At 51.0% G+C, this 13,136-nt stretch overlaps 1 protein-coding gene across 1 annotated transcript in view; it reads right to left on the minus strand.

Moving 5' to 3' along the window:
- Positions 1 to 326: 326 nt before the first annotated feature.
- GIPR (gastric inhibitory polypeptide receptor) overlaps positions 327 to 13,136 on the minus strand; it is a 45,925-nt gene continuing 33,115 nt past the window's right edge. The window contains exons 10-14 of the mRNA XM_060258000.1: positions 8,416 to 8,485; positions 7,210 to 7,298; positions 5,259 to 5,397; positions 3,990 to 4,031; positions 327 to 1,612 (exon numbers count right to left, since the gene is read on the minus strand). Coding sequence (XP_060113983.1) covers positions 1,301 to 1,612; positions 3,990 to 4,031; positions 5,259 to 5,397; positions 7,210 to 7,298; positions 8,416 to 8,485 — 652 coding nt within the window. The 3' untranslated portion in view covers positions 327 to 1,300. The remainder of the gene's footprint in view (positions 1,613 to 3,989; positions 4,032 to 5,258; positions 5,398 to 7,209; positions 7,299 to 8,415; positions 8,486 to 13,136) is intronic.

Genomic DNA, 13,136 nt, shown 5'->3' on the forward strand with positions numbered 1-13,136 from the left:
TTCCACGTAGGGCTTGGACTGCTACAAGTCTTAAGGTCACAAGCAGCTTCTCGAATGAGTCTGGACCCAAACTTGAGAGAGCTAGAAAACTGATTGCACAACTTCCCAAGGAGAGGGTGTGCATGCTGTATTATAGTACAGGCACACCATGTATCTCGACCTGCATGATTATTCTTGACAAAATTGTTAGAATCGCAGCACTTGGGTTTTTTTTTTGAGCCACTAGTCCTCAAGATGGTATAGACAAATAAACATGTTTTTTTAAAAAAAAATCAAGGTGATCCATTCCTGCAGCTTAGCAGCTGAAAGATCAGTAATAAAAAGAACACATTTTCAATCCTTTATTGGAATGGATATTGCCTGATTCTTTTGACTGTCAGCAATAAACGTTTTCAGAACCGAGCGTCAAGTATGGTAGCCTCCAACTTACCAGCTTAAACTTGGCCTTCAACAATTCCAAATAGAGGAGTCTCCTAACCGGCCCCACAAGGCTCTGCCAAATTCCCATGACCAGAAGTTCCATACCAAGACAGGATATAAATACAGTTTTAAAAACGTTGGATCAACATTGGCTGCCTAGAACATGTGGAAGAATCCAGGGAACCCAAAGGAGCAAAGAAGTCTATAAGAAACCAGTCAGCCTGCCTTTGTGTACCCCAGCTCTGTGCCATCTTGTTGTAAGGACTTAGCAAACAAATAATATTCCTTTGAGTGGTTTCAGCAAACTCTACGGAGGGCCCAAGCTTATATGTCAAAAAGCAGCACTTCAAACAGTGTCTGGAAGAGGATGCCAGCCAGGCAGTCAAGAAAACTGGTTTCCACAGCCTCGTGAGGAAAAGGTCAAATTGTATATCATGTGGGAGAATTAGGACTGGATTGCCTCAAGCAGGGATCGCTGCAGCTTTCTCTGGGTGTGATATCATTTAGGTCAGGAAAACAGTGAGAATCCAAGATGAGATGACCCAGATAAAGTGTGTTTTGGCCCACATATTGTCAGTTGTGGTGCATCAGTAACTTAAATACAAATAATTAAAAAAAAACTTGTTTCCAGTTTGCAAAGTTTGCTTGGTCACCTGGAGGGGATTGTGACTCACCCCAGGTGACTAAAGGACTGTTTGTAGACATGGGGGTTTGCAGAGAGGGTCCAGTGGCAGCCCCACACAGAGCACTCAAGCCCATCAGTTGTCCCCTGTTCCACAGAGTATTCTGCTGCCTTGGCTTTCTTGTAGCCCCTTGTGTTTTGGAATGCCAGCAATGCTCTCCCAACTTAGTTCTCTTGGCCACCAGAAGGGAGCTGTAGTCAGCAGCTGTTCTGGGGGTTCAGAGGTGCCCGCTTGGCATCAGGAAAATCTCCGGCTCGGTCTTCAGACTTCATCCTGATGGGGATGTACCAACAGGATTTGCCACCCAGGGGAGACGGGTGCAAGCCTGTTGCCTGGGGGCAAGTTTTTTCTTCAGGACGTCCTGGGACTTTCTGGGGGCCCCTGTCCTTTTGGCGGTGGCTGCTCCAGCTGCGCCAGGACAGGCAGGTACTGTGGCTTTGGCCCTGCTTCTCAAGCAGGCTGGCACCCAGCCGGGATCTCTGCCACTTTCTCCGGATCTCGGACTGGACCTGGCGAAAGAAGAAGAGCGAGGGAAAGGAGGTGAGGAGCGGCAAAGGCCCATCTCAGGAGAGTTTTCTGTCTCTGCCCTTTGCCCCAGAGGTCAGGGAACCAAAGGTGGGGACAGGTGAGCCATACAGGTGGGCTAGGTGCTAGAGTTGCCAAACTCCAGGTGGCAAGACCTTGAAGACCTTGATTGTGTGCGAAAATGTTAGAATCTTGCTATGCTCTGATATACTATTGGAAAGCTGGTCAAAGCTTCTAGGACAGGAGTGGGGAATCTTTTTTCTGCCAAGGGCCATTTGGATATTTATAACATCATTCGTGGGCCATAAAAAATTATCAACTTAAAAAACAGTGCTCCACCGAGGGAGAACGTTTCAGGCTAACAAAATTAATGCAAATAATTGTTTTTCTATTTGAAGTCATGTGGGGAGAGCTTAATCTGGAACACACACGCACATGGCCTGCCACCCTAGGCAAATGCCTAGTTCCAGGGCTTTTTTGTAGAAAAAGCCCAGCAGGAACTCAGTAGCATATTAGACCACATCCCCTAATATTAGCATATTAGGCCACACCATCTGGGATAATGAAGTGCAAACTGAACTGTGACAGTAACTTTTCCAGGCCCTGTAGCAATTGTGGCCAGCCAGCCAGGCCCCAGGGAGGCTGCCGCACAGTACATCTGGGCCCTGTGATCCCTGCCTGGCCCTGGGGAGGCTGCTGCACAGCGCGACTGGGCCCCATGATCCTCACTGGCCAGAGAGGCTGCCACATGGCTTGGTCCAGCCCAGCAATCCCTGAGGGCCACGCCAAGTGACCTTGAGGGCCGTATACGGCCCTCAGGACAGAGGTTCCCCACCCCTGTTCTAGGGAAACGAGGGAATTGAAAGTACTACCTTGTTGCTGTGTTTCAAGACTGCTGTGTACAAGACAAATGGAACTTATCAGAACTTGAACCTGAACTACTACGTGGTTTCCTCAGGAGCTGGACCGAGGAATCCTTTGAAGCTGAAGGACTATTGGATATACATAAAGACCGTGTGTGTATGATTTCAGTTATGTCCTTCTGTTACACTTAATATGGATGTTCTGTACATCAGGGTGTGTTAACTGAATATATGAGAGTGTTTATAAGTATTAATAATATTTTCTATTCTTTCTAAGTATTTGTTTCTTTTGAGGCTGGTTGTCATGGAACCTGTGGGTTCCTTCCTGTCACTCTCTGTCGTGATTCTCTTGGGTTTGCACAAACTCCAGGTGTAGGCTGGAGATCTTCTGGGATTTTAACAGGTCTTCAGATGACAGAGATCCATTTCCCTGGAGAAAATGGCTGTTCCAGAGGTTGGATTCTGTGGCACCCCAAACCCCACCCTCTCCAGGATGAAGAAGAAGAGGAGGAGGAGCTGGTTTTATACCCCACTCTTTCCTACGGCTTAGAATCATCTTCCCTTCCTCTCCCCACAACAGACAGACACCCTGTGAGGGAGGTGAGGCTGAGAGAACTTGTGACTGACCCAAGATCACTCAGCTGGCTGCATGTGGAGGAGTGGGGAATCAAGATTAGAGTCCACCTCTCTTAACCACTACACCAAACTGGCTCACGTCATTCCAGGAGATCCCCAGGTGCCACCTGGAGGCTGGCATCCCTAGTTGCCATAAGTCAGTGGTGACTTGACAGCATTTTGTTGTTGTTGGCTCGCAACTGTAGAGGAGAAGGATTCTGAATCTTTGCTGTGATGTAGCAGGACCTTCTCTCGTTCCTGCAAATATGCCCTTGAGTCACCCCATCCCCAGGAACTGTCCTTTTCCAAGAGGGGGGCAGAGGCCCTCTAGGACAGGCGTGTCAGACATGCAGCCCAGGAGCCAGATTTGATCCCCAGAGGGCTCCTATCAGGCCCATGGGCAAGTCTGCTTCCTTCTCCCTCTCTCTTGCTTCCTTCTGTGTCACAGCTTGCTTTGCCAGGCTTGCTCAATCACACAGGAGCTACAGAGCAAAGCCTCTACTTTCTCCATTGGCTGAGGCTTCTCCCTTGGGAAGGAAGGGGGGAGAGGGAGAGCTTGCTTTGCCAGGTTTTCTCAATTGCACAGCAGAGGTACTGAGCCAAGCCTTTCTTCCTTCTATAGGCTGAGGCTCCTCCCCCTCCTCATCCTCTGGGAAGGGGGGGAAAGAGCTACCAAAGTTCCTTTGCCCAGTTCCCTCAATCCCACAGGAGAGATACAAAGAAAGCTCCTATTTTTTTAAAAAAGCACCTCTGTTTCCCTTATAAAGTTTGTATCTCCACTTCCTGGCATTACATTTTATGACCCGTGGCTCATTATGGTCTCATTTATGTCAGATCTGGCTCTCATAACAAATGAATTCGACACCCCTGCTCTAAGACCTACCTCCTTGTTGATGAAGCAATAGAAGACGCTCACCAGCAGGCCCTGGAAAATTTAACAGGGATAACAAGTCAGGAAGGGGGTCCACATTGCAAACGTGAATTGCTTTAAGTGCCACTGTATCCTCCAAGGAGTTCTAGGAATGGCAGTTTGGGGACAAGGATTTTGTTTGGAGATTTCCCTGTTCTGCTCACTCATCCGATACCTACCAGGGTTGCCAGTTCCAGGTTGGGAAAGGCCTGGAGATTTTGGGGGTGGAGACAGAGGAAGGTGAAAGGGGCCCTTTTTTCCAGGGGCGCTGATCTCTGCTAGCTGGAAATCAGTTATTAAAGCAGGAGAGCTCCAGGCCCCATCTGGAGGCTGAAGACAGCACAACCGAAGTTATAGTGACCGAATAACTAATAACGTATCGAAACAAAAGCATACAAGTATGTTCAGTAGAAGATTAATTAGCAATAACAATTGCCCCAAAGTTTCACAGTTCCATCAAGGGGGTCCCAATGAACAGGAGGTTGACTTGATTATTCCTGCTTCACATTCTCTTCTAGCACAGGGGGCTCCAACAAACATCTCTCAACCAACGGCAAAGGCTCAGAAAAAAGTTTCTGACGCATCAACAAGTTGCAAAAAGCTGCAAAACCCACCGGATTCTTTTTCAGCGCGTCCGAAGACTGCGCATAGAATTCCCAACGGACAAATGGGACAGAGAGTCTCCAGTAAGATATCAAGGCCTTGAACCTTTTTGGAGTTTAGTGCCGTTTTGAAATCTTATTGGAGATTTCTGTCCCACTTGTCCATTGGGAATTCTATGTGCAGTCTTTGGACGCGCTGAAAAAGAATCTGGTGGGTTTTGCAGCTTTTTGCAAGGTATGGATGCATCGTAAACGTTTTTATATTTTTTTCTGAGCTTTTGCCTTTGGTTGAGAGATGGAGTTGGAGCCCCCGGTGCTAGAAGAGGATTTGAGGCAGGAATAATCAAGTCGACCTCCTGTTCATTGGGACTCCTTGGATGGAACGGTGAAACTTTTGGGGAATTGTTATTGCTATTGAGTCTTCTATTGAACATATTTGTATGATTTTCTTTCGGTACATTCTTAGTTATTCGGTCACTATAACTTCGATTGTGCTGTCTTTATCCTACAAGTGACCTCTCTTCCTTTACCACCTCCTGGAGGCTGGCAACCTTACTACCTACCACTAGACTACCTCGGGAAGCCGGAATGACTGCTAAACCCCAAACAGAGAGTCTTGTCGGCTACCCTGGACCGTCACCTGGAAGGAGTTGAGGAAGAGCTCAAAGAAGTATTTGATGTAGTGCAAGATGCCCCCGGCTTGCTCCTCGGTGACCAGCGCAAAGACCACCTCGTGGATGCCCAGCAGAGGGATGAGGGTGAGCGTCGACTTGGCCAACCTGAGAAGGGGGGGAAATAAAAATGTGTGGTTTGTGTATCAACCTGGAGGCAATCCAAAAGACATCCCCTCCCAATTAGCCATTTCTGGCACCCAACCAAAAGCTCGGATCTCCAGAGGATGGGATACACAGATTGACCCAAAGTCAGTGAGGATAGCTCAGTAGAACCTCCATGCTCAGAGGCAGCGTAGCTCTGAAAGCCAGTTATTACGGGGAGCTGTAACAGGAGAAAACCTCTGTGTCTCACATCTGGAGGGATCTAGCTGGCCTCTGGGAAAACCAGGATGCTGGATTCAATGGTCTGATCCAGCAAGGTTTCTCTTATGTACTCAAAAGCACACGATCATTCACAAGCAATGTTCCCTCTAAGCTATGGAGTCTTGTGAGCAAAACTTCTACTTTGTGAGCTACTGGCATTAAAGTTGTGAGCTACGGCATAAATTAGTGAGCTCTGGGGCCATCCTTCCTGAGCTAAGACAAAAATGTGTGAGCTGGAGGCTAAAAATCTGTGAGCTAGCTCACACTAACTCAGCTTAGAGGGAACACTGTTCACAAGTACGGAGGTCCGTGTTGACCAGAATATTCTTAAGAGTCACATTTCCGACCAAGCCCCTGATTGGCCGACTGTATAGTTTGCATTCCCATTAGACGGGACTGCCTCTATATTACCCACATCCAGGGGTCGTTTTGTAGAAAAATAGGTGGTGGAGCTCATTAACATAACTCCTTAGCATATGATTCCCCCCCACAAGCCAAAAGCAACTCGATGCAAGAAAGGAGAGCCCCGGGTAAGCAAGGCCTGCTTGGGCTGGCTAGAGATTCAGCCATCCCAAGCAGGCCTCATTCACCTGGGGCTCTCCTTGGCCACCTCCCCCAAACACACACAGTCAAAGGGCCAGCAAGTCACCCGTCACCCAAAATCACATAAGAAGTGAAGAAAGAGTGATGCGGGTTTCTCCAGGGGTTAATGAGGGGCTGCTGGGTGTGTGGCAAAGCCCCTGGTGGCTGGTTGGTTGCCTGCTCTCCTAAGCCAGGGATTGTTATGCAGCTGCACCTCCTATTCAATGGACAAGATAGGTGGGGAGGAAGAGGGGGAACCCTCAGAAAGGTTGAACTCCTGCTGAATCTAGTTTGGTGTAGTGGTTAAGTGTGCGGACTCTTATCTGGGAGAACCGGGTTTGATTCCCCCCTCCTCCACTTGCACCTGCTGGAATGGCCTTGGATCAGCCATAGCTCTGGCAGAGGTTGTCCTTGAAAGGGCAGACTCTCATCTGGGAGAACTGGGTTTGATTCCCCTCTCCTCCACTTGCAGCTGCTGGAATGGCCTTGGGTCAGCCATAGCTCTGGCAGAGGTTGTCCTTGAAAGGGCAGACTCTCATCTGGGAGAACTGGGTTTGATTCCCCTCTCCTCCACTTGCAGCTGCTGGAATGGCCTTGGGTCAACCATAGCTCTGGCAGAGGTTGTCCTTGAAAGGGCAGCTGCTGTGAGAGCCCTCTCCAGCCCCGCCCACCTCACAGGGTGTCTGTTGTGGGGGAGGAAGATAAAGGAGATTGTGAGCCGCTCTGAGACTCTTCGGAGTGGAGGGCGGGATATAAATCCAATATCTTCTTCTTCATCTTCTTCTGAATCTGAGGCCTGCCCACATCCCCCTCAAATTCTTGTCTGAGACACAGACTATTTCCACTCTGCCTCGTTCATTTCTGGACATAACAACGGCATCCCTGCCTGCCCTTGGGAATCTGGCCGAATCATGTCCCACCAGAAGACTAAACGTTCCCTCCCTCCACCCCACATGGCGGTTCTTTCCCTACCTGAATCTGTAATCCACATAATGCATCTGTTGTGCTTGGAGTTTGGAGACCAGCATCTTAACGATGCGGACGAAAATCACAAAGTTGACCTGGGAAATGGGGGAGAAGGACACTGAAGAATTGGATCCTCCACAGCTAGGACACCCCCCCTTCCAGTACCCCCCCCCCCGAATGATGGCAACCTCCCCTCCCAAAACTGGAGTTCCTAGCCTGCCTTCCACACACCAGAACCGGTATCCAAGCTGGGGGCTGGGGATTCCTGCTTTCTTTTGTAAAGGCAAAATCAGAGACAGACCAAAACAGAGTTGGATGGGGTCCCCGAGGGTCATCTAGTCCAACCCCTCTCCACAATGCAGGAAGTTCACAACTACCTTCCCCCCACTTCCCCAGTGACCCCCTGCTCTATGCCCAGAGGAAGGCAAAACAACTCCAGGATCTCTGGGTCAATCTGGCCTGAAGGAAAATTCCTTCCTGACCCCAAAGTGGAGATCAGCATTATCTAGGCCTTTTTTTTTTTGTAGCAAGGGCTCATTTGCATACTAGGCCACACCCCCTGATGCCAACCCAGCCAGAACCGCAAATCCTGTGCATTCCTGCTCAAAAAAAGCCCCAACAGTGTAAGAAAGGACCACAAGAGCCAAGTACTGGCTCTTCCCTTCCCGCCCTCCCTCTCACACTCTGCCTAAATTCACAGGATCTTCATTGCTGTCAGATGGCCCTCCAGCCTCTGTTTGAAAACCTCCAAGGAAGGAGAGCCCCCCACCTCCCGAGGAAGCCTGTTCCACCGAGGAATGAACCTATCAGGAAGTTCTTCCTAATATTTTGCTGGAAACTCTTTTGACCTAATGTGGACACACTGGTTCTGGCTAGCCTGCCCTTCCGGGGCAACCGAAAACAACTCTGCTCCATCCTCTCCAGGACAACCCTTCAAATACTAGAAAGAAGACGGTGCACTTGTGATTCAGATGGGGCAAAAGGCGTGGTTTCTTTCATATTTCTCCAGTGCAAGAAGGAAGCACCCCTTCTCTTCACAAGAGAAAAAATACCGGTGCCAGGCAAAGAGCAGCTTGTGGCGGGGGGAGCAATTTACATCAGGAAAATGGAGTGTGGGAAAAGATTAAGCCTGGGAAAGGGTTTGGCACACAATTGCCAGTCCGAGTCCTCACTGCTGGGGACGGGGAACCAGTTCTGCGCACTGCAACTTACGAAGATGGCAAGTAGAATGGGGCCACGGATGATCCACCAGTAGCCCATGTGGTCATTTCTCTCCCAGCATCTGGAAAAGGGATGTCCAGGTGTTGGCAGGTGAGAGGAAGAGGAGGAGGAGAAAAGAAGAAGAAGCTGCAGTTAAATATGGAACTTGATCTAACCAGTAGGCATTCTTGACTCTGGCTTGGGAAAATCTTGGCATTGGGGGGAGGGTGGACCCTATGGAGAGTGGAGTTTGGGGAGTTGAGGGAAGCTAGCAAGGATGTGATTTGGCTAAGGAATTAAGATCACAAGGAGGGGCCCTCTCAACTGTTGCACCAATCCAAGACGCTTGTTTGGTGGGTACACGAGACGGGGCCTTTTCGGTGGCAGCCCCAGTCTCCCCAGGGAGGTGCGCCTGGCCCCCTCACTTTAGGAGGTGGCTGAAGACGGTGTTATTGAGGACCGTGTTTGATTAATACGGTACTAAATGGTGATTTTAAATGTTGGTTTTGTGTTATTTTTATGTCCTCTGTTTTATGTGTTTTATTTAGGTGATAAGCTGCCGAAGCTGAGTTCCGTGAAGAAAAAAGGCAACTAATAAACGTTTTCAATAAATAAATAAATCCCACAAGGTGTTCTCTCTGATTCTGCCATTTCCTCCAAGAGAAAGTGGTCTCTGTAGTCTGATCACTTGTTATTCTGGGAGAACATCTCCAGGCCCCACCTGGGGGCTGGCAACCCTAGCACCCCCTCTCATATAGAGCTCCATCTCATTTATGAGTAGTCCGATATGTTAAAAACTGCATGGAAACGCATGGCCCAAGGTCACTCATACAGTCCAGAAGTGGGCAAGGCTGAGCCTCAAACTCAGAGCCTAGGGTTGCCAGGACTGTGTGACTTTGGGGGTGGATCCAGGAAAGGGTGAGGTTTGGGGAGGGGAGGGGCCTCAGCATGGTCCAACGCCATAGACTCCACCCTTCCAAGCAGCCATTTTCTCCAGGGGAGCTGATCTCTGCCAGCTGGAGATCAGGTGTAAAGGCAGAAGTGAGCCTGCATCGTCGGTCCTTTATTAAATAAGAATGGTTTTAAGTTACACGCAGAAGTATTTATTTATGTTATGTGATTAATGACAGCTCCGTACAAAGTCGGGAGAAGGAGGCTGATGAAGCATTTACTATCGAAATTGCGAGGAGTCCTGCAATAAGCGGTTCTTTACTTTCTCCACACCGTTTGAACGCTGAGTTGAAAAGTTTTCACCCACCTCTGTGTTTACTTGAAGAAGCCATTTATCAGGCTGCGGAAAGACTTTGTGGGGACGTTTTATATATTGTATACTCAGTGTTCTGTACATCTTCTTCGTGGTCTCTGTGCTTCACACTCATGGGATTGTGCGCCTGCGCCGATCCCCGAATCGGTATCTGAAAAGCCCGGGATTTTTCCGCGCCCGGCGCCAGCGGGCATGCGCGGGCGTCCCACTGCGCATGCCCACCAGCGCCAGCGCGGGGATCCCGCCAGTTCCTTTCTGACCGCCGCGCTGAGAGGTGTTCCTTTCGGTTTCCCCGGTCGGTGAGATTTTCTCTGTTTGCCCGTTATCGTTATTAAATAGTTAGTTAGTTAGTTACTGTAGTTGTAGTTAGTTAGTGTTTAAAAAAAAAAAAAAGCGTTTCTTTGTTTATCTAGCGGATTACCCTTCGGGGTACTCCGTTCGCGCGCTTTTCCCCCCGTTTTTCTCTCAGACCTTCTGAGTAGTTTTTTCCGTGCGACTGTCGTCTATGGAAAGTCGCTGGGGGTTTTTCAAGCGCTGCCGTGCTTGCGGGAAGAAGATCGCCCCTCCGGACGGCCATTCCCTCTGCCTGTTGTGCCTGGGAGAGTCGCACCGCGTAGAGGCCTGCTCGCATTGCCTACGGCTTTCGAAACAAACGAGAAAAAACCGAGCGGCTCGGCTGGCGGCAGCGCTCACCGAATCGGCGCTTCAGCCTCTTCGACCGATGGAGGTGTCGGCACCGAAGTCGACCGAAACCCCGGCTCTGGGGCTTGCATCGGCCGATGCTGCTCCGATACTGACTTTGGATGTGCCGGAAGAGCGTGGCTCCACGAAACGTTCCCATGAGGGCTCGGTGGATACGCCCGCTGAGAAACGCCGAGAGGACTCGGGGACCCGAGCTCCGAAAAAGGCGAAGTCGAAGGAGAAGCGAAAAAGACCCCGCACTCCTTCTCCGTCGGGCGATGCGTCGGCGTCGGCGTCGACAAAACCGGCAAAAAAGACTCGGGCGTCCCCGCGCCGTAGCCCATCGGCCCAGCAGCGCCTGTCGGCGTCGGAACAAGAACCGGAGATCGATTTGACTCAACGGTCTTCATCGTCGGGTTCACGCCGCCGCTCAGCCAGCGAATCGACCTCGGAGGTCGACGCATCGGCACCGGTCATAGACCCACCGTTCAAGCCCCGAGTCAGGCGTGACACATTTTACGCACCTCAGCGCTTCCCGATACCACCGTGGGAGCAGCGTCGGTGGCAGCCTCCCTACGCCCGGTACGAGACCTGTCGTTGGTACCCGGACGACTACCCAGACTGGGAGCAGACATCACAACTTTCCTCGATGTCGAGAGTATCGCACCGATCCCGGAAGGCGTCGGCGTCGGTATCGGTTCCCCCAGATCGACAATTGGTTCCGGTAGAAGCTGCTCGACGACCACCGGTCCTTCCACCGAGAGAATTGACCCCGATGCTTTCGGAGCACTCCACTCATCCAGACTCCTCATCATCGGAGGCGGAGAGTGAAGTTCAAGGTTTGGAACCTTCACCTGGCTCCCAGACGGCCGAGGATCTCCCGATTTCCCCTTCGGAAGACCTGAAGTCCTATGGGGACCTTGTGAAGCGGATTGCTGCCACCCTCAGACTGCCTGTGACCCAGCCAGAACCCGTAGTGGACGACAATGTGTTCGATATAATGCAGAGGAACACGTCCACTGCGGTTGCCCTGCCGGTTACCAAGGTGATCCTCCAGGTGGTTAAGGAACCTTGGGCAAAACCTTCATCGACGCCCGTCTCATCGAAACGGCTGGACCACATGTATAGGGTCCAAGAGACTGGGGCTGAATTTCTATTTACCCACCCGCGCCCCAACTCAGTGGTAGTCTCTTCCTCCTCAAAGGCAAGGAAGGTTCACTCCTCCCCACCGGATAAAGAAGGGAGGAAGATTGATGGAATGGGCCGCAAGGTCTATTCCGCGGGGGCACTCGGCATCAAGGTGTCTAACTATGCAGCCTGCATGGCTAGATATCAGTATGCCGTGTGGGAACAGCTTTCCCCTTTCCTTTCCTCTTTGAATGAGGACAAGAGGGCTGCTGCGACCAAGTTACAGAAAGAAGGTCTTGCTGTGGCCAGACAACAACTGGCTGCAGCGAAGCACATGGTGGAAGCCTCAGCCAAACAAATCACCTCGGCAGTCTGCATTCGGCGGCACTCCTGGCTCAGGTCTACAGCACTCCACCAGGACACAAAAACCTTCATTGAAGACTTGCCTTTTGAAGGTGACGGGCTCTTCAGCACCACAACTGACTCGGCGCTGCAAGAGTTCGACAAGAGTGTCAAGACTGTCAAGACCTCTAAGAACTTGGGCGTCCAATCTACCCCTAGGGCTTCCAAATCCAAGCAATGGTCTAAACCCTGGACCAAGAAACCCTATCAGAAGACCTCCCCTGAGCCGTGGCGTCCCCGTCCTGCCCAGGCTGAGCGATCACCCTATCCGGGTAACGGCAGGAACCGTTACGGGTCACAACCTCCTAACAAGTCGAAGGGGGCTCGCTCCCAGAAGCAGGGGGTTTGACTTTCTGCAAGCACGCGTCATCGCCCCCACGGGAAACCCTTCCATCCGCCTTCGCCCTTTCCTACCTGCTTGGGAGTTGATCTCTACAGACAGGTGGGCTTTATCCATCGTGAAAGAGGGCTACAAAATAGAGTTTGTTCAGACCCCAGACCGGTCCGTGGTAGTTACCACTTCCCCTTCCCCACCTCTGCTGGCGGAGGTGAACAACCTCCTACAGAAACAAGCCATGGAGGCCAGGACAGGAGGTTTCTACTCCCGCTACTTCCTGGTCCCCAAACGGGACGGGGGCCTGAGGCCTATCATGGACCTTCGGAGTCTGAACAAATTTATTCGGTACCAGAAGTTCAGAATGGCCACGCTGCAAACAATCCTGCCCCTCATCAATCAAGGGGACTGGATGGCGACCCTGGACCTCAAGGATGCCTACTTTCATGTCAGCATTCATCCTGCGTTCAGGCGCTTCCTAAGGTTTGCAGTGGGTGCTCGGCACTTCCAATTCAGGGCCCTGCCGTTTGGACTGTCAACTGCCCCTCGGGTGTTCACGAAGCTGATGAGTGTGGTGGCTGCCCATCTTCGTCTGCAGGGAGTCGTTGTCTTCCCATATATCGACGACAGGCTTCTTGTGGCGAAGTCGAGAGAGAGTCTAACATCACACATTGCCATCACTCTGCGTCTTCTCGGCACCCTGGGGTTGCAGGTCAACCTGGAGAAGTCCCATCTCACTCCTTCGAGGACAGTTCAATTCATAGGGGCTCTGTTGGACACACAGCAACATCGAGCATTCCTTCCTTCGCAGAGAGTGAAGGACATCATCGATCTGGTACAGCTCTTCCGAAGGCGGCAGTGGGGCACGGCCCGGCAGCTCCAGCGGATGCTGGGGTTGATGGCGGCGACGACAAGCGTGCTACG

Source organism: Heteronotia binoei, chromosome 17 (assembly GCF_032191835.1).
Source record: "Heteronotia binoei isolate CCM8104 ecotype False Entrance Well chromosome 17, APGP_CSIRO_Hbin_v1, whole genome shotgun sequence".
Taxonomy (NCBI): Eukaryota; Metazoa; Chordata; class Lepidosauria; order Squamata; family Gekkonidae; genus Heteronotia; species Heteronotia binoei.